Below are 21,077 nucleotides of genomic sequence, written 5' to 3'. Positions count from 1 at the left end.
CACTCACCTGTGAGCGCTGCTGCTGCGTGTTTGTTTGTATTGAAGAAAAAAAAAAGAAGGTAAATTTGGTGTAGTGACGTGACAGAAAGAGTACGTCAGGAGAGGCGGGGGCAAATGAAAGGAAGAGAGAGCAAGTGAGTGAGAGAGGGAGGGTGTGTGAAAGACAAGTGGAGTCCGTAGTTGCCGTGGCAACCTCTCCCATATATGGCAAGCAGGGATATCGCATTGCAAAGGTCAGGTCTGTGTGGAGAGAGAGAGGAATTGTAAAATAATGACAACAGGAAGGAGAGGGCAAGCGTGAGATTAAAAGGAAATAAAAAAAATTAAGCAGGAGCTGGAAGATTGGGCTGTCCTCAAAGTGACGGGGCATTTTCACAACACGTGGGAGGAAGCAGCAGCAGAGCTGGGTTCCTTGTCATCTCGTGGATATGCAAAGCGTGGACAGCGAGGAAGGGGAGGAGGGAGGGTGGGGAGGAGCCGGGGAGGAGCAGAGCAGCCAGTCAAGCAGCCCGCTGCTCAATTAGCCAGCACCAGCAGGAGCCAGGCACCCATCTGCGAAGGAGTTAATCGGCTGGTGTTGTAATGAATTAAATAAAGAGTTTCCGCCGCATGTGCTACTGGAGAGCGAGACAGAGAGAGAGAGAGAAGGAGAGAGAGAAAGGGGGAGATTGACTGAGGGAGAGGGAGGGAGGGTAAGAGAAGCAGAGGGAGGGAGAGACAGGCAAAAAGACGATGAGGATTCGCTGCACCTGACGGACAGCCAGGGATGACTGGAGAGGTGGACAGGCACAGGTGCACTGCAGGTGAGACGGGACTGGAAGCTTAAAACTGGAAGCCAGAGGCTGTTGTGAAGCGTGTGTGTGTGTGTGTGTGTGTGTGTGTGTGTGTGTGTGTGTGTGTGGGATGAGGATGTGCCAGCTGGGATTAGATTCCACGCCTGTTATGTTTGTTGTGGTTGTTGTGGTGACGGTGTGCATATGCTCAGAAGGCAGAAGCCCAGGCTAGACGATGGCTGAGTGGACGACACTGTAAACTGTTCACAGAACCTTTTTTTTTTTTTTTTTTTTTTTTTGTATGTGTCTGGGTGAGCGTTAAAGGCAATGTGCAGGCTAGAGTGGGTGTTGTTAAGATGGAGATAGAAAGAAAGAAAGAAAAAGAGAGAGGGAAAAAGGCTGCGGTGGTGTTAAGACACCAAACTGGACCGGAGGAGGATTGAAGTGGGGGGGGTGAGTATGATTGAGAAGGGGGGCGGGGGTGCAGAGAGGATGACGACATGAGAAAGAGAAGAGAGGTGGAGGAGGGGTGGTGTGAGTGCAGCCTTCTTTACATGCAGGTCAGGTAATGCAGCGCTCCACTCTCGGAGGCTACGTCCTTATGTTGGAGCTCTGTGGCCAACTGACTGTACATACACGCCTCTCTGTGTGTGTGTGTGTGTGTGTGTGTGTGTGTGTGTGTGTAGATCTACACATGGGTGTCTTTACTAATAAGCAGGCAGGAATGCATTTAGCCCTCAGCCCCAAGTTTATTCTGATGTTACAAACATACATCAGCTCCTCTGTCCCCTCGGGGCTGGCAACATATTTAATTCAGCAGGAGGTTATAAATGACAAGATGCACCTCAGTAGTAGAGTTTCAGTCAAGAGTTTCATCTGTCATCAGGGGTTAGTGTCGATAACTCATATAAAACAGCATCTGGAATAATATTTTCTGTGCAGGAGAAATGCATTGATTGCAGCGATGATTTCCAGGATGGAGAACGGTCATAGGGAAATGAAGTAGTCCCTGTCCAGTTTGCACACACGCCCTCCCAGAGCTAGTATTTGCATCTCAAAGTCCAAGTTTAGTATATCTGCAGCTGTCAGCAGAGCAACGGTTACAACAACACGAGGTGTTGAAGAACGACTGTTTACTTTACCTGAGAACTGTGAGTAAGCCTCATTAAAGCAACAAACAGAGAAACACTGACAGAGACAGACACACAAGACCACAAATCACTTCTGCACCATTAAAGACCTCAGAGTAATTTAGCTTTGTGTGTGTGGGGGGGGTAAAATTATTAATGTTGTCTGAACAAGTGAACAGCAATTATTTACAATGCACCAGTTGTGCCCCTGAGCTGCTGTCAGTTCAACAGATTGTCAAGGACGAGGCTTCACTGGCTGGCTCTGTCAAATCACTGACTGACACATGAGGTGGTCAAGGCCGGCGCAGGTCCAACCGCTCTTATCTTATCCCTAGCAGCACTGACCCATTTTACACATGAGCCCCGCCCCAGTCTGGCCAAGGACCAGCTTCCATTAAGACCCTATGAGAGTCAAACGTGCGGCCCGTGGGCCAAAGCCGGCCTGCCAGAGGGTCCAATCTGGCCCCTGGGATGAAGTGTGAAAACTACCTAGAAGACAGAAGGGGCATAATATTGTTTCTCATGAAATTCCAGGACGTTCATAATGTTTTGTAAAAGGATAGTTCACTAATTCTAAACATCTTAATAATGTACTTATTTGCACTAGATACAACAAATAAAGCAACATTTAGAGTTCTCAATATTTATAGGTTATTATGCTGTTATTTTACTCGTCCGGCCCCTGAACTAAAATGAGTTTGACACCCCTGCCCTATGGCGTTGTTTCTTATGTTCAGATTTCTCACTGTCCTGTCAGTCACCCTGGATTTAAGCCTCTGCATAAATACATCTTGCAGTCTTTAAAGATGCTTATTAATATCAGTGCATAAGGGAGCATTTAATCCTTCAGGAGCTACATGGTCTGCCACTGAAAGTTAGTTGTCTCGACTGATTGGCGGCTGATCATTATCAACTGATTCCCATTTAAAAGTATGTGACTGGTACTGTAGATTGGAATCAACACCTTTACCAATCACAGTAAGCAGAGTGTGTGAGACTGATATAATGCCAAAAAATAATCATATCAGCCATGTATCGGTCAATCTCACTCATAGATGATCCGTATCAGCGGCAGAAATATATCACTAAAAACGTACAAAGCTTATAAAGAGACAGAAATTCTCCTCAGTGTCAGGAGGACGTTAAGAATAATAGGAAACAAAACAACCCAGACTCTGTAGTCGTTTTTAAAATGAGACCCAGCAGGCTTTAATGTTTGTTTGCTAAAGTATCACTTTGAGGGAATACGAGTCTGCCTCTCCTCCTTGTTTTAGGAGGTGGTTTAATGAGACAGTCTCTTGTCTTCAACTGGAGGAAGTCAGGTTCTCAGATTTAGAGTCGTCGTGTCATCGATGATTATGTCAGAAATGAAGTGGACTCAGCTGCAACCAAGAAGTGTATATTGATTTATTGGCCACTCTTGAGTAATCTGCAGGTCATTTCAGTTTTAAAATCATACTCACTTTACTTCCCAGGGCTGTAAAAATGTTTGGGCAGTTCCAGCCTGGGGGATACATTGAGGTAGAAATATAGCATACAGGGGGAATGCACAAACAATGTGAAGTTGAGAATTTAATGAAAGTGCAAGAGTGAGTTGTTGGTGGTCAAACAGCTGCAGCTGAACACCTGCGAAAAAATGAAAAATAGCAAAATGATAAATATGTTTGGAGGGGGGAAAAAAGCTGTTTGATGTCCCTTTGTGAAGTTTGATATCATACGTTTAACTTCTCTGTGTACAACACCGTAAAATTGAGCAATTCATTACATAAACTGAAAATATAAACTAGCAAGAGCACATTTTGTGCTGCTTGTCCACAGTGTAGAACTGGGATGCAGCTTTTATATCCTGTAAATGTTGCAATATGTTAGACTCGATGTTTTCTTGGCCAGGACACATTACGTCCTTGGATTACTGTAAGTAGAACACCTCATACTGGATCAAGACCAAACAAGATGTTCCAAAATAGAAAGAGAAGATAAAAGTAAAAGGAAAGACTTAGAAAGGAGCATCAAGTGGGACAGACTGAAAGAAATGACAACAGGGCCAAATTAGGGAACATTAAGTGAAAGATTAGATTACAATAAGGTCACAATCAGGGAAGATGCTGGCCCTGATGCTCGTGTTTACTGAAATAATCTTGGCTTTTGTTGAGACAGTATTAAAATGGAAGGCTGATAATGAAAAACCACCTGCTATCATAAATCAAAACTTGCCTGTCGCTGTTTTTCTTTTTTTCTCTCTCTCTCTCTCCCTTCCCTGCGCCTGGAGAGTAATGTGGGTCCTGTAGCAGAGAGGCTGAATAGACTGAAAATTGCCTGCAGATAAGAATAAGAGTTTGGATTAGAATTAAAATTCATGAACTCTGCCCAATCTCTTTTTTTTTTAATTTTCCGTGTCATTTTGAGGTATTTCTGGGCCATCAGTGGCTTGGCTTGACTTTAACTGTAAGGTAATTATGTGTTCATGGAAAGCTGACTTCCTGAGGCTGCTGCCAACATGCGAGCACCTTTTCACATGTGGCAGAGCAGCGGGAAGAGCAGCGAGATGCGATATACCAGCCATGTGCCTCCTCTGAAAAATAAAATACGCAGGTGAGGCGACAAGATTCAAGGGGGGGTGGGAAAGAGCGCGGCAGGTGGACGGAGAGCGAAAGAGACAGACGAAGAGCGAGGAGGAGACAGAGCGGTTGTTGCTTGCCTGTGGCGGTGAAAGTCTGGGAGAGAGGCCAGCGTCACAACAACAGAGTGGGCCGCTGTTTGATTCGATTTCACTCTATTCATTTTCCTCCCCTTCACCAGCTGCAGCCAACAGCGCAGTCTTGTTTCAGGTGCGTTTTGCAACCTGACGCCTGCGGAAACACAGCCCACCCCTCTGAATTAACAGTCAGAGTCACACTTCTAATGATGGGGGTGTAGATGGCTGCATTAGATGAGGCCGTCAGCGGTGTTAATGAGTTGAACAAACAGTCATAAATGTAACGTATCGCACTAAAACGCTTCATAAAATGCAACTCTTTGCCCAGGATGTGTTTGATGTTTGTGTCCAAGTCCTGCAGCCTCTGTCTTTTTGACCAATCCAGTTTCTTAAACCTTTACGCCATTGTTTAAAATCTAACTTTTCCTTCTCTGTCTCCTTCTTTCTTTTTGTCCTTCATGAAACTTCACAGCAACAACCCAACTACTGGAGCTTTAAGGTCAGTGCTGCGTGACTAAGTGTCCCTGTGTGTTTGTCACCCTTCCTGTCCTGTGTTTGTGTGTGTATGTGTGTGTGTGTGTGTGTTTGTCACTGGTGCTGCAGGATCACGCCAGACTCCTCAGGCATCACCAGCCTATCTCCCTGGTCCTGCAACTCCCAGCTAACTTGGCATCTCTTGGCTCCTTGGGCACTCTGTCTGTGTGTGTGTGTGTGTGTGTGTGTGTGTGTCTGCGACTGTGACTGTAGAGTGCGTGTCGGGTCGCGGTGGCAGAGGTGCCAGGGGTGGCGACGGCTTAAACTTCTCCATTTAATCTGCGGAAGACGATTCTCTCAGGATTTATGATGCCTCAGTCAGCCAGCATTAATGGTTTGAAGTCACGTGACCTCGCCTAAGTATTACTCAGACAGACGGAGACATTAAGAGGACAGTCAGACATGCTACTGAGATAATGCTTTGACATTAGCAGAAATGCTGGGAGCACTGCTGGGCCGCTCAATGGCTCTTATCCACAGGTTGTACGGAAGGAAAAATGGCTTGTCTATGCCGTTGAAGGCCAGCATTAAGATGTATTACAGGTGTACATCACTTACATTGACTTCAACAAGTTTAGCTGCCTACTTGTTAACTGGCCGTGCATCGCTGTGTGCATCACTCTGTTGTGGTCGCTCACAGAGGAAAGGAGGTTCAATAAATAACTCAGGATATTGATGTGTGTGTGTGTGTGTGTGTGAGCAAGGGGAGAGAGCAGGGCTTATCTGTGGTGTAGTCTTCCCCCGAATCCCTTGCTCACAGTATCATTTGGACAGGGTGGAAATGTTACTGAATATCAATAGCCATATGCCCTGACCCATGGGAGAGGCTAAGCAATTTATCCCTCACTCCCTCAAGTACTTTAACCTCAAACTAGAGTGATATGAAATGGAATTTGGAGTCCCTGACTGTCACATGAACTTACCGCACAAACCAAACGATTTAAAACTCTGCAGGGGGTGTTTGCAAAACCCTTGTAAGTATGTAGGTGAGTGTGAGTAGGCATGGGTATAAAGAATAACTGTCAAACCACCTGAGAGCTTTAATTAAGGAATCAAACCTAAGACATAAGGTTCCAGCAAGACAGAAAAAAGTTTTTAAAAGTTAAGCTCTAACTGATAATCATTTGCAATATTATGTAATAATCACACAATGCAATAGAAGCTCAGGGAACAGGGAATGATTGATATGAATTGCTTTAAAATTGAGAGTCGACTAATAAATAGTCGCAGGCTTAGATTCTGATAATCAATTCATCTTCTAATTGTCGCTGCTCGAAAAGAACATTGTGTTTTATGTATGTATGATTTCTTATGATTTGATTTCTTGCACTCCCCACCAGAGTAAATTGCAGTTAATCACTTGTTCTTGCTTTTGCAGTGGCCAAAAAAAAAACATCAAGTGGAGGTAGCTTTATCACCTCACAGCAAGACTTACACAATTTATTTATTGGCACCACAAGGTGCTGCAGTGGTAATAAAACGTAGAGTGAAAGAACCAAAATGCTCCATGTGGCTCCAGATCTAAAGCTATTTGCTTTCAACGCACACACTGTTGTTGACACCTCATCCTGCTCAGTTTTCTTCATTTCACAGTAAAGCTTCTGAAAGCCCCATCCTACTCCCTCATCCCACCACCTCTAATCTGAGCTCAACTCTCCTTCGATTCCCCTGCCTACTGAAAATAAACACCGAACAGGACTACCATGAGGACTGACTTCACTACACTCGTTTTACACCTCTGAAAAAAAAACACACAGTCATATTAAGGATCATAAACTCAGACAGATCGCTATTAGAGGCGATGAGCACGAGAGCAATGCAGAGTTGCATGTATCTAAAAAGGCAAATGATCTGGAATATGTAGCTTTCCATCAGGATTCGATTGCTGCTTTTCTTCTAGACGGTACGAGGTGACAATCTCAGTCATCATCTCGCCTCTGAAAAGGGACGCCATTTTGCTCCCACCGCCTCTGAGCGAACCTCGACGCGACCTCACAATTCTCAGCAATTTGGCAAAGCAATTTATTCCATTCATTGATGACTCTTGGCATTGTTAAGAGACGGATGTCCAGGAGTGTTGGGAGTTGAGAGATTGCATGTCTAAGCTGAAGATAGGCCTGAGAGTTGAAATAGACCGAGAAAAATAATGATAGTGGGCGAAAGGCGAGCAGAGGCGAGCGGATGTGAGTGATGGATTGATTCGGGGAGTTGTTTTCTTTCTCCATTTTTGTGAAAATGAGAGCTGTGGACTTTTTTGTGTGTGAGGAGAAAGAGCCAGGTTATAGGAGCAGAGGGAGAAAATGCAGACATGAACAGCAAAAGCAGACTACCTTGATGCAGCTTTGTCCTCTGCTGCTCCAGGCAGAGAAAGAGACAGATATGTTGACATAAAGCGGCTCAGCAAGAATCAGTAGCAAGCTTTGGGAGTGGTGGGAGAGGACAAATGAGTGACAGGGGATGAAATGTGCAGAGAAGAAGACAGACAACTGGAGGCAAAGACAGGCACAGGCTGCTGGGGTAGAGAAAGATATAATTAAATGGAGAAATGGGAAAAAGTGTAGAAAAAAAGATGGGAAAGATATAGGTAGGGGTGTGAGGATTGCAATTTTAACCATTCAACACATGTCTCCATTTGATGCCGTGGAGCCAAAGACATTTCGCACACATCAAGCTATGTTTGACAAGTCTGTCAGTAACATCTTACTCAAGTCCTGCAGAGTAATGCACTGAAGGGGAAACAGTTAGAAAAGCAGAGCTCTGCACCTTTACAGAAACCGTCATGTGATGGTGATGACTGGACTTTTTAGTACCAATTACAGAACCTCAGCCCAGGTAGTTACAGACGAGCAGGTGTTTTGACACTTTGTATTATTTATAATTATAACAGATGAATAAACATTTAAAAGGTGATACGGGACGGAATATGAAGATATGAATCAAAAAGCTTGCAAAAACTTGCAATGGTAGCACATCTTAATTTTACAATCAAATTACAAATTAAGATGTGCTACCATTGCAAGTTTTTTGCAAGCTTTTTGATTCATGTTAAGTCTTTGGTACAGCACTCTAATTTGAATGAGCCTTTTTGTTGAAGCGCAACCTCTTTTTGTGATCAGAATATAATAATAATAATAATAATAATAATAATAATAAACTTTATTTCTATAGCACCTTTCAAAACCAAGGTTACAAGGTGCTTCACAAAATACAAAATCCTTGAGAAAATAAAAATCAAAAATGAAGAAAACATCATACAAAAAACAGTGAACAAGCATAGAATATGAAGATACTGTAATTTAGATGCTGTTTATACATCCTGGCTACAATTTTAGCTACACCACGTAAAATAAAATTAAGTTACGTTCATTACTGGTGACATAAATCTTGAGGGAGATGGAATTCATATTACAGTTGAACAAACATGTACTGTAATACCAGAATTGCATCCGGTCGCCCGACGGCTAGCTCATTAGTCATTATAAGGCAAATAATCAGGGATTGCAAACTCTCTTCTGACAACTTATGTTGAAGTCAAGGTGAAAACACACTGAGTTTTTAGAGGGTTAAGAGGTTGGTAGACTAAGACAGCAGTGAAATGTCACTGGGATGAAATTTGGATGAAATGTCCTCTCCCAGACATACAAAAAATCTACCATTATCCTGACCTTAAAACAGAGCTCCCGGTGTATATAGAAGACAGGGTGTGTGTGTGTGTGTGTGTGTGTGTGTGTAGACGCGCTCATGCTTGTATGTACAAGAACACACAAAACAAGAAAAGACATGGTGGCAGGCTGCGTTGAGTTTAATGCAGTTTGTAGCCTAAGGTCTGTGTCCCGCTTTCCACTCCATTCGCGTATGTTGCGTATAAGATCATCCTGTTCCATCCTTGTTCCTCAGTTTCGCCATGCCCTTATAACAGTAATTGAGTGCTGTAAAAAAAAAAAAAAAAAAAAAGTCTGGATTACACTTAAAAGAAAAGGTTGAGGTGGAGGGAGGGATGTGTAAGAGAGGGAGGATTGTAGAGGAAGATAAAGAAGGAGGTTGAACCAGTTTCCTTGAAAGGAGGCCGTGAACACACCATCATGTATAACACTGGCATGTCTAGCAGGACCAGATGAATGACCAGATGGTGTATTCACATATAACATTTACAATGCAAAATGACTGCAGATATATATTTTCAGTTTTCATATCACATAAACCACCAATATGGGAGTCAGTGTTGTAACAAGCCTGTTGTAACAAGGCAAGCTGATTAAAAGTATGTATAACAACAGCTGGGGTAAGATTACACACACACACATTCATACAGTATTGGGGTTTCATCATAGTAGCTGTTAGGAGTGTAGAGCATTACTCTTGTCACTTTCCTCTGACAGATTTCTTTCCCTTTTCAACCGCTTCAGAAATTTAAGATGCAGGCATTGTGGGAAGTGAGCTCAGCCATGCAGCTGCAGCAGTAGTACCGTACAGTATTCTCAATTCCCTTCTCCTTTTCATAGAAAGCTCCAGCTAGGTTATTTAGCCTTGAGATAAAATTCTCACATGCAGCAGTAGAAGAATGACTCAAGATTTTGAAATGTGGACTTGCTAAGTGTTTTTCTTTTCTCTCAGCTGTGCAGGAAAAAAAGAGCAGATATCATTCTCAGGAAAAACCTTCTTTGATGTTTTTTCCGACATATTGGCCATTTCTATTCAAATTCAAAGCTGTTATTCCTCTGCTACTATGACAAATACATTTCTGCCACCCTTACTGAGTAATTGGGTTGAGCTCAGACAGCCGGCTCCTTTACATACAGTTCCTTTTCCAAGTTGGATCAATACCAGGATTTGTTAAACTCAGTATCTAACATTTTATATGAAAACTTTTAATTCTTGCTTTTTTTTTTCATTAGCATTAAGAAAATCCGTCTAATTTGTTGAATAATCTGGTTACATTTTGAGTTTCAGGTCTTAGAAGATTAGTTTGTTTGTATGAAATGTGAAGTTGTAGTCAGTCCAAAACCATCTAGCCCTGGCTCCATCAAAATCCACCTGTTAGCATCTCTGAAACTGTTTACCAGTTATTTCTTGCCGAACTAAAACAATTCACATTTAATGGTGAGTTATGTGTATATTTCTTGACTTGGTGGTTTCTTTGTAACGGCTCTGAGCCAAGAAATTGTGGTTGAGAAAAGAGCTAGGCCAGAGCGATTGATATAACAATTGTTGTTATATATTGTTATAGCTCTGAGCTAGGCTAGCTATCTCCCCCTGTTTCTAGTCTCTGCCCTACTGTAAGTTAAGCTAACAAGCTATGGTGGTAGCTTCATATGAACTATACAGGCATTAGTGCTATCAATCAAATTGTCAAATGATTTCTTTGAACGTGAAGTAACTTGTAATTTTTTGCCACCTGAAATTTATGAGACCTAAAAGAAAACCCATAAAGGATTCAATTATATTGTAATTCATTAAGAATTCATTGCTGGATTCAGATAACTTAAAATTCCACATAGGCTACTGTCTCCTATAATATGTTCACAATGAATTTGCCCCTAATGTCTTTAATATCTCACAGTACAGTATAGTGTCATATTGTGTGCTGCTCCTCTGTGGAGCGGAGCTTTTGACTGTGTTATTGTTGTTCAGTGTGGTCACAGTTTAGATAAATGACCCTATTAGAAAACATGGTGGGTGTTATCTGTCAGAATCACCATCCCTCTGCGTGCTCAGACACTGTCTGCCACCACTATCACTGGACACCACCACTATCACTCTGTGCGTGGGTGTGTGTGACTGAATTATGTATGATAGTGACAGAGGGAGAGTACATTATAAAAAGGATTTTTCCAGGTCTCAGACCTGACGGGGGGGTGGGTTTGTAACTTGCCTCGTAAACACAAGTTATGTGAGAGCGAATTCCCAATGAGTTGCAGTCCTCTGCACTGTAGTTTAGTTAATCTAGTGTGGCAACAATGAATTATTTAATCCATTAGTTTAAAATCAGGAACAATCATTTATCTAATTGATAAATGAGTTAACAGGATTAATTGGCTAACACATTTATCAAGTAGCAATCTGAAGAATCAGATACAGCTTTGCAAGTGTTGGAGTATGTTTATTATGTTGCGTACACTGTTCTCGTTTTTTAAAGCATTAAATTTAGCACTAATCTATTGAACAATGAATGTTGATGCAAAATTTCACAGTTGTCCATCCAATAGTTGCATCACCAACGATAGAGTCACTGGCATAGCTAGAAATCAAAGCCATTTGTCGGTTTTAGTGTAATGAAATGCTGCATTTCTTTGATTTACATCATTGTTTATAGACATTTTATGGATTAAATGATCGGTTAATTGAGAAACTATGTGTGATGGAAGTGGTTTCTAGTTGCCACCCCAGTTTACTGTGCAGAATGGCCTCCTGGCTTATTGCCCAGCAACAAAATCACAAATGGATGTACAAATGTGTCCTGTTTAGTGTCGTGTGTGTGTATGAATGAATTGAAACAGCTCACTGCTGTGAGTGCAGAGATGGCCCTCTGTGTAGCTTCCGTCAGAGTCTCACATTAATTAAATACCACATTAATGAAACCCACAGCGGAGCCATGCTGTAGTTTGACTCGGGCAGACGAAGAAGGCAGAGGAAGAAATCCTTGAAAAGAGGGAAAAAACTGGTCATGGTGCAGGGAGGAGGAGACAGGCACGGCTACTGTACTGTGGCTAAGGATGTGTCTGCCTCTGCCATCCAAACAATCAGAAGATAGCATTCTGGGAGCTCATTACAGCAGCCCCTGAGCTGGAGGAGACGCTACAGCAGCGGGGGATCAGGGAGCCAGTTCAGTGAGCTCAGCCCCAGCTGCACTAACAGTCTTTCATTGAGAGACGCCTGGGCATAGGCTAGCGGGATAAACCCACAGTGACAGCCCGGGATTTGCATGAGCTTCTCCTCCCATCCCACAAGCATTCATTTAAAGTTTGTAGCTGCACAGGGACAAGAGTTTGGATGAGGGCATGTGGGAGGTGTGCAGAGTTGAGTAAACATGACATAACTTATGCTAAGCTGGAACACAGTTTCCAGCTTAGTTTTGCTCCTCACCCACCCTACAGTAGGTGATTCACGGGGGCTGATGCCCTGGAGTGTTTGGCCATTTGAGTACAACTTTATTGTGTTTTCCTTCTGCACCATTGAACCGATGTCAGATACTGTGACACTGGTAATTCTTAGTGAATGACTAGTAGCTAAACCATTGTCAAGGTCTTGTTAATCGTGTTATGTGGCTCATTGTGTGGAGTCTCATTGTGTGTTCACTGTCTCTTCTCTGGTTGGTGTTACTTCATTGGCCACGTCTAATCCATTCTCTCTGCCTAGATTTAACGTCTCAGTCAGATGATTGTGTGTTTTTTCCGTGTGCGTTCTCCTCCCTGCAGAGCCGCAGTCCACGGCATTCCCAGTCTACCCAGTCTGGGCTTGCCGATCAGGCCGCCAAGCTCTCCTTCGCCTCCGCTGAGTCCCTGGAGACCATGTCAGAAGCCGACATGCCCCTCGGGTTCAACCGGATGAACCGTTTCCGCCAGAGCCTGCCGCTGTCCCGCTCTGCCAGCCAGAATAAGCTACGATCTCCAGGTTAACACTGAAAGCACCGAGGACACGAGGAAAATGTGTGGCTGTCTGTTTAATTAATACAGCTAGTGATGTGAACCAGAATGGGAGTTATTCTCCCACTTCATTTAATGAAACCATTTCCGTTTAGTCTAATTGCTCCATTGCAGAGAACTGCAGAGCCACCAGGCATGATGTTACACTTTTTTAATCTAACAATATAAAATTTCCTAGACTGTGTAGTCACAATTTATTCAGCCAGACTGCACGAACAAACTTTTCTCTCAAAGGACTAAAGTTTATGAGCTTTCAGGTGTATTTGTCAACATTTAGCATGGACCGTTCCATTTTGCTCAGGTAATTAATGACTGTTTATTTGACTGCAACCCTGGGCTGTGTTAGCCATGCAGGACCGAGTATGTTTATGTGCAACTGCATGAGTAAACTACAGAGTCAGGAACAGGTTTACTACAAAAGGACCTTGGGAGTGTAGAGAGGATTAGTGTGAGGCTGGTTCAAAGCCATAAAGACCAAGGTGTGGTGTTATATCAGCCACGGTGAGATTAGAAAAAAAAAAAAAAAAAAAAACGTTGTAAAACTTAAGTGGCAGTGACTGAGCAGAAGATCAGACTGCCAGTCTTTCCTCTCCATGTCTCTATACTAACCACTGTCTTTGTGTTCTTCTCTCCCTGACTCGTCTGCAGTATCTCACTTACCTTTTGCTTGACTTTTAATCACTGGTCTTTCTTTGCTTTGTTTGTTCTTTTTGTTTGTCCCACGGTGTATGAAGATGAATATTCAGGTTAGTCAGGCACCAGACTCGTCTTTTCCTATGAAATCAAGGTTTGCAGCAAAGTTTTCTGTGGATTGTGGCTGTTTGGGTTTTTTTTTTTTCTCTAATATCCACTGTTTTCTATTAAATTATTCATAGTATTCTTACTTACTAACAGTTCAACCTAGCTTACAGATAAATCTTTGCACCTCTACAATAGTTGTTAATTCTCAGCCAGCTCCCACAGGCCTGTTCTCACATCCAGAAAGAGAGAAATTATGTTTACACTGTCTCTGATTATTCATGCTGAGATCTTATGGTAAAAATCATTATCTAGAACTAGAACACCAAGAGGCAGAGCACTTAATTAACAGCACTGTAGCTTAAAAATGGCAAAACATGCAACAAGATTAGAAAGAATCACCTTCCTAGTTGTTCTCTCTATCCATGAAAGCATCGAACATCTGACTCGACTGTCTTTCCTCTTCACTCTTATTCAGGTGTGCTGTTCCTGCAATATGGGGATGAGACGCGCCGGGTGCACATCACCCACGAGCTGAGCAGCCTGGACACGCTGCACGCCCTCATCGTCCACATGTTCCCTCAGAAGTTGACAGCCGGTATGCTGAAGTCGCCCAACACAGCCATCTTGATCAAGGACGAGGCGCGTAACGTCTTCTACGAGCTGGAGGACGTGCGGGACATCCAGGACCGCAGCATCATCAAGATTTTCCGCAAAGAGCCCATCTACGCCTCCTACCCCGCCGCTGCACACCTGGCTAACGGAGACCTGAGGGTGAGGAGAAGGGAGCGGGGGGAATGGGGAGGTGAACAGGGCAAATCAGGGGATTTTCAAGAAAAAAAAGAAAAAAAAATGGGATTCTGATCTCCTGCAAGTCTGATTTTTGACAACTGAATCGTCAGTGAGAACTGCTATAATAATGTGCCTCTACAGAAAGAGGAGCAGTGTATTTCTCTGGCAAAGTAATAGTGTTTTTTAGTATTTCAAATGGTAACTTTGACAGGCCATTGCAGTGTATGTGGGCTAGTAATTTAACAGGTATTCCTCCTGGAAATGGATTTTCTTATCTTCAAGTAGGCCATCTGTTGCTGTGCAGACACCAGAGAACAATGTTCCTCTGTGAAATGAGCATATTTTAACATCCGAAGCTATTTCTGCTTCAGTGAAGATCAAGGAAGCCTGAGGGAAACCTTTTTTTAATTATTTTATACAAAACCCTGCTTACCATCTGCATTATTCACACAATACTGCTATTAACGATGCAAACAGGCAGTGAAAAACGACAATTATGTCTGTCTATATTGTGGTGCGCACGCGATGTGCTGTATGTTTTGTGTGTATTAGTGCACGCTTGTGTGCATGATTGTGACTGTGTGGAAAGACTAAAGTAAAGAGTCACCTGACTGACACCCTCAAACTGCAGAAGCACTTGTGCTTCTTAAAACAGCCTCAAACTGAGTTTGATGCAGGGAAATTCTACAGGCACAATTCTAATTGACACTTTTATCGAGCAACGCTGAGATTCATCAAAGTCACTCATCATCTTTCACAGTAAATGTGAGATGCACAGGCCACAGTGCAAGAGGATGTATCATCTTTATAACTGTTGAAGACCAGACGCAGGCTGCATCTTAACAAGCATCTTGCCACTCATGTACTCCTGTGCATGGCGTGCATTTGATTCTGTCTTGTGGAGCAAGTCAAGGTTTCTGTCTGTTTTGCTGCTTGTTTAAGCTGTCCCCATACAGATTGTGCAAACCACACAATCTCATATAGCTGTGAATATATGTTTATGAATTTGTCACTGGGCGTAAATAGCTCGACAGAAGAGATTCTTTTTGTCTCGCTCTAATATTTTCTGTGTACAACATAGTGCAGCATGACAAGGTTGGTTTGAAAGCTGAGATGCAAACGAAAACAAAGAGCAAAAACAGGCATGAGTTAAACAAAAAAACAAAAAAGTAGTTATCTGACAAGGGAAAACAGTATTTGGCTTTTTGAAAGCTGCAGAAATCAGAAAAGTCACAGCAGGTGTAAATCCATAACAGGAAAAGCGAGGCATGAGCGTAAGTGTTGACAAAAGCATCTGGACGTGTTTAATGATGTTATAATGCTGTACAAACAAAGGCAAGTAGAGAGAAATAAAACCTTAGCTGGAAATGGAGGATAGGATTATACCTGTGCTGTGTCACCTCTCTAGTGAGAAGATTAAACACTATTGACTATGGAAATATTTCCATTTTAGCTCTAATGATCAGTTTTCCTTAATTCTAAAAGTCTCATCTCTAGACACTAAATTCTGCCATCAATCTGAGGACTTTGTCATCTCCCGTTGGCATCTGCAGACCACAACAGCTTGTTCAGATCGAAGCAATGTTCATGTCAGACTGACACACAGCAGATCTCCATGGTAACCTCCAGCCCTGTTTGTTCATTGCAGAGGGAGATGGTGTACTCGTCTCGCGACTCCTCTCCAACTCGCCGCCTCAACACCCTCCCCTCCTCCACGGCCTCGGCATCTTCTGGCTCTCCGTCGCGCTCGCGGCTCTCCTACAGCGGGGGTCGACCCCCGTCCTTCTCCGGGTCCCATCCTCAGCACGAACAACAGCCCCGACACCCCCACCACCCCTCGGCCGGTCACGCCCCCAACGCGGGCCTGTCCCCTTCGCCCAGCGCCATCCTGGAGCGCCGCGACGTCAAGCCCGACGAAGAAGTGTCCGCGAAAAACATGGCGTTAATGAAGAACGAGGGGCTGTACGCGGATCCCTACAGCTTGATGCACGAGGGTCGCCTCAGCATCGCCTCCACCCAGTCTTTAGCCGCCATCGGAGACCCCTTTAGCTTCCCCGTTTCCAGTGGCCTGTACCGCCGTGGCTCGGTGCGATCCCTCAGCACCTACTCGGCCGCCGCTCTCCAGGGCGACCTGGAGGACTCCCTCTACAAGCCCGGAGGCTCTCTGTACTCCGACACGTACTCCTCCGCCACCCTGGGCATGGGCTTTCGCATGCCGCCCTCGTCCCCGCAGAAAATCCCCGACATGCAGCTCAGGGACAGGGACTCGTACTCCAGCTCGCCCAGCAGAGCCTCACCCGTCAGGGCGAGCTTTCGCAAGGACTCGTCCTCCGTGTTTGTGGAGAGCCCCAAGTCCAGGCCCAGCTCCGGGTCAGAGCCTCTGTGTCTGACGGCCGGGCCGGGGGAGGGGGGCCGGGCCACACCTGGCTTTGGTTCTTCATTATCTGGACAAGACTCTGACACCAGCAGGTCAGAACCGGTTTCTGTGTTGACGTTCACTAAGTCTAAGTTTTAGGAGAGTCTCTAACATAATTTTCCATGAGTTCTTTATTTAAGTTTTGTCTGTTCCCCTTGCTGATGTTGAATTAATTTACATAAAGAATATGTTTTATACCATTTTATATTTTATATCTAATAATATATACTTCAGCTTTGATTTGTTACTTAATAAGTCAAAGATGTTTTTGAAAAATTCCTGATTTAAAGTTTTTAGCTGCTGTATAAAAGCTTTACTTCTTATCCTAAGGCATTACAGAAATGCAAATGCAATTATGTACCCAATTGCATCTAATCCAGATTTTTCAATTATCTCCTCATGAGCACATCAAGTGTTCTGTTACCCAATTGTAGCTTTTACTTGACTTCTTTTTCTTTTTTTTAGGGATCATCGCCTGGAGCGTATGGAGGCCATGGAGAAGCAGATAGCCAGCCTGACTGGCCTGGTCCAGAGTGTGCTGACCAGAGCACCAGACAGTGACAGCACGTAAGACTCTCCATTATCCCCCATTAACCCCCCCCCCCCCCAAAAAAAAAAAAAAACCTTACAGATCCAGCTTCACCTCAGACACATCGGCAGCGTTATTGACACAAGCAGCAGCAGGCTATTATCACAGCCATTATCAGGTCCATAGAAGTGAAGTGGTGCATTACTTTGTGTGAGCACAGCACAAGTACAGAGCGCTAAACATTCGCCCCAAGGTGCAGCACTATTGATTTATACATTGATACGGACTGATGTGCAAGATAGCTTCAGATTTTGAGTTAATTTACATTGAACATTGAACACTGTTATCATGGCACTCTTCACCCCCATGGACACAATAGAGTCTCATTAACAAGACAAAGACTTGTTAATGTTATCAGTCTGATAGTGTCCAGTACTGTAGTAGCGCTGTTAGCGTTAGCACTGTAATTGCCTTGCCCTGTGGCCGTTCATCCTCAGATGCGGCCTGCTGCGTCTCTGCATGATGGCGGGCTGCCCTCCGGACCAAGGGACGGAGTTCTCACGGCCATTACCTTTCTCTTCCAGCGAGAAGACCGAAACCAACAGTGACGGCTCCGCCACCGGAAGTGAGTACAGCCAGCCGCGTGATAGTGTACTGTGTACTGAACCGTTTCTCGCTAGTCCACGTGTTACTAACACTGCTGCGACCGTGCTGATCCCCGCACTGTCTCGAGATTCTTTTACAGTTTTGTTTGTCTCACTAACAATGAACTGGATTTTACAGAGGATACCGAATTTACAAAAAGGGAAACGGTGATCTCCTGGTTTTAAGAATAAATTTGACAGCGCCACCCTGTCCCAATGGGAGTGAGGACACCATGTGATCGGGCCAGGACGCTGTTGTCCTTATCACCTTGTTGGTTTGGTTCAGAGCTATTGAGGTGGTTAAGGATGCTTTCACTACTGTAGTTCAGTTCATTTGTTTCCTTTTAGTTTCCTGTGTACACCGACTTCTGAAGAATGAACACAGAGCTACAATCACAAAGTTATACAGACTTCATATAGTGAAATCAAGTTCTGGTGACTGACAGCGAGTCAGTACATACTGTATTTTGTTCCTGCATGGCAGAGCACCAGATCCTCACACTGGAGAAGCTGTAACAAAAAAGAAGTTGTAAGAAAAATCACAAAAATATTATTGGTGTATCTCTAACTACTAATGCTGTCAGCCTAAATAATTGACAAACAGCTCTAGTGCGATCTATCTCTGTCTCTATTTTCTGAATGGACTTTCACAGAGTTTGATGAGCAGTTTTCACACCAGCCCACAGGAATAAAACCACACAGACAAAATACGCATACGTTTCTTCCAACCAGACCAAATAGGTTAAGTGTGAAAGCTCCGTAACATTTTCACAAAAAATTTCTACTTCATGCATCTCTCAATCTCTTTCATCTGTTTCTCTTCCGCTATGTCTTTCTCTACTGAAGTTGAAGTGTTTCATTGACTCGTTCACCATTTGAAAACACAGATAACAAAAGTGACGACTTTTGAAAATCCACTTGATAGAGTGGTTTGAAGACAGAGGGCACCGCAAACCTTAAAGTGAACAGTGAAATTCCAGAGCAAGACATCCGAGTATTATCCTGCTTGGTCAAATGAGAAAACTAGTTAATCTCATCTTACTTCATCAAGTATGGAGATGTTTTTTTGTTTTTTTTTTAGGGGGAGCTCAGATACTAAGAGCAAGGAGAGATGCTGTACTGGATGCAAGGGGATTTGTTTTAAAACTTATAAAACTGATATTTTTCAGTATAGCATTGTTTGAAATACTAACACACAATATCGTTTTTCAGCATGCATGGCCTGCACATACTGAAAGAAACACTCCTTTTCTCCTCTCTTATTCCTCACCTCCCTGTTTCTGTTTTCTACCCTCTTTTTTTTTAATATGGTATAACTTTGTGGTTTGCTTTTGGCACGAACGAACCTCGTCTGTGGCCAGACCTTCATGAGGCCGCTGCAAGGACACAGTTGTCTTTGAAGCTTCCTCACCGATCGATCTGCTGCCAAAAGTCCAAGCTATCACTGGGATAATTTTCTCCACTGTGTAGTAAATAAAAATGCTATCCCGGATCATCATTCTCTAAATGTGAAGTTTAAGCCTTTCCTCTCCCTTGCTGTATCTCTTTCACACTCATTAATTTCTGGGTAACTGGCTCACTCTTTCTATATTCCAGCTGGACGACTGAAGCAGAAAGGTAGTTGCCATCTCCTACTCTTTCCTCTTTTTCTTTTTTTTCATTTCTCCTATCAGACCTCTCTCATGGCTCTCTGCCCTTTTGTATATGGGTGTGTGGTGTTTCTGCGTATAGCTGCCGGTGTCTTCCTCACGTTTTCTCCTTCCTGGTTGGTTTTCACGGAGAGCGGACCTTCCCTCGCCCTGTCCTCTTGTCTCTGCCGTTTGAACTTCTGCTTGGTTTTTCCTTTGGGAAATTCAGAGGGTTGTTTTGTCACAGCACTTCTTTATGATTGTGTGTGTGAGTGTGTGTGTGTGTATGTGTGTGGGAGAAATTAGCTGGTGAGTCAATGACCATACTCACAAAGCCTTGCGTTAAGATAAGAGCATGGGTATCCCCCCGTGTGTCACTATTGAACAGACTAATTGCACTACTATATAGGTTACTAATAGCATGAGCTCACGTTTCTCCCGCTGGGCAATTAGAGTTTTGTGAATATGGTGCTTTTTCTTTTGCATTCACACACTGTTTCAGTCCAAGTGTGTGTGCAGTGCACCCAGATTTTTCTGTGTGTGCACATTTCTTTGAACCCGTATGCTGTGTTGTTACTGTTTGTACCGTGTATCATGCTGGGTGCCGGCAAATCTCTTTGGAGTACAGCCCAGCAAACTAACCAATTTGTTTCCCAACAACCTCCCTGGTGACCCCCCCCCCCCCACCCCCCCCCTCCCATGTCCTGCTTTGTGATTGGCAGCTCACACACCATCGGCACCTCTAGCTCTGATGCCGCCACCACCTTCTAACCTAAACCAGGTGAACAGCGTCGGCCGCTTGCAGATGCAGCTCCACCTGCACGGCCTGCAGCAAAACGCCACCGACCTGCGCAAACAGCTCAGCCAGCTGCGCAAGATGCAGGTATGTGAAATCCACTGACATTTGAGTTATGTTTCTTCTTGAGTCTGTTTTACTATGTTAGAAAGAAATGAAAAAAAAAAACGTATTCTAGGTCATAATTTATCTCCTTTTCCCTGTCATAGCATGTTTTAAACTTGCTTTTAATGTAGTTTTATGTTGCCAGCTGGCTGCTGGTGCAATGCAGTAGATGTTTGGGAACATGGAGGTCATAACCATGACACCTGTTGCCAACTGTCTTGCATTACTGACAGAAAAAAGTAAAGTAAAATTATAGATAGAAGTCTCAGCTTGAATTTGAGTATGTTTATGTCAATATTTTTAAAAAAAAAGAAAAGAAAAACTGTGTGAGAGACATAGCTGCCCTTGTCTCACACACAGTCAAGAGAAGCCAAATTGCACGGGTTCAAAAATAATTGGGCACTTAAATGTCTTTTTGAAAGCCGAGCATGAGGAGAAAATAGGTGAGCATGCAAATGGGAATTATAACAATGGTCATCACAATCAAAGCAATGAAAAGAAGCAACAGGTTGATTGCAGTTGCACAGCAGTGCTGTGATTCAGCCAAATACATCGACATTCAGTGGACGACATTTCATCATTCAGCAGAACAACAATCATAAACACAGGGTCAAAGCTTCTCAGTGTGAGAAGGTGGAAAGTCCTCACCTGACC

General features: G+C 43.6%; 1 protein-coding gene across 6 annotated transcripts in view; it reads left to right on the top strand.

Moving 5' to 3' along the window:
• The window catches only part of srcin1a (SRC kinase signaling inhibitor 1a), a 101,094-nt gene that overhangs the window by 56,759 nt on the left and 23,258 nt on the right, over positions 1 to 21,077 (top strand). For 3 of the 6 annotated variants that reach the window (XM_085783915.1, XM_085783914.1, XM_085783916.1), the window contains exons 4-11: positions 5,071 to 5,097; positions 12,548 to 12,743; positions 13,992 to 14,287; positions 15,954 to 16,774; positions 17,187 to 17,288; positions 17,748 to 17,875; positions 19,491 to 19,511; positions 20,245 to 20,405. In XM_085783915.1, coding sequence (XP_085640041.1) covers positions 5,071 to 5,097; positions 12,548 to 12,743; positions 13,992 to 14,287; positions 15,954 to 16,774; positions 17,187 to 17,288; positions 17,748 to 17,875; positions 19,491 to 19,511; positions 20,245 to 20,405 — 1,752 coding nt within the window. The remainder of the gene's footprint in view (positions 1 to 5,070; positions 5,098 to 12,547; positions 12,744 to 13,991; positions 14,288 to 15,953; positions 16,775 to 17,186; positions 17,289 to 17,747; positions 17,876 to 19,490; positions 19,512 to 20,244; positions 20,406 to 21,077) is intronic. The other 3 variants (XM_085783918.1, XM_085783919.1, XM_085783917.1) reach the window with 3 other exon arrangements.

Source organism: Trachurus japonicus, chromosome 8, assembly GCF_045865225.1.
Source record: "Trachurus japonicus isolate A0001 chromosome 8, Traja_1.0".
Taxonomy (NCBI): Eukaryota; Metazoa; Chordata; class Actinopteri; order Carangiformes; family Carangidae; genus Trachurus; species Trachurus japonicus.
This window is presented reverse-complemented; position numbering and strand designations above follow the sequence as displayed.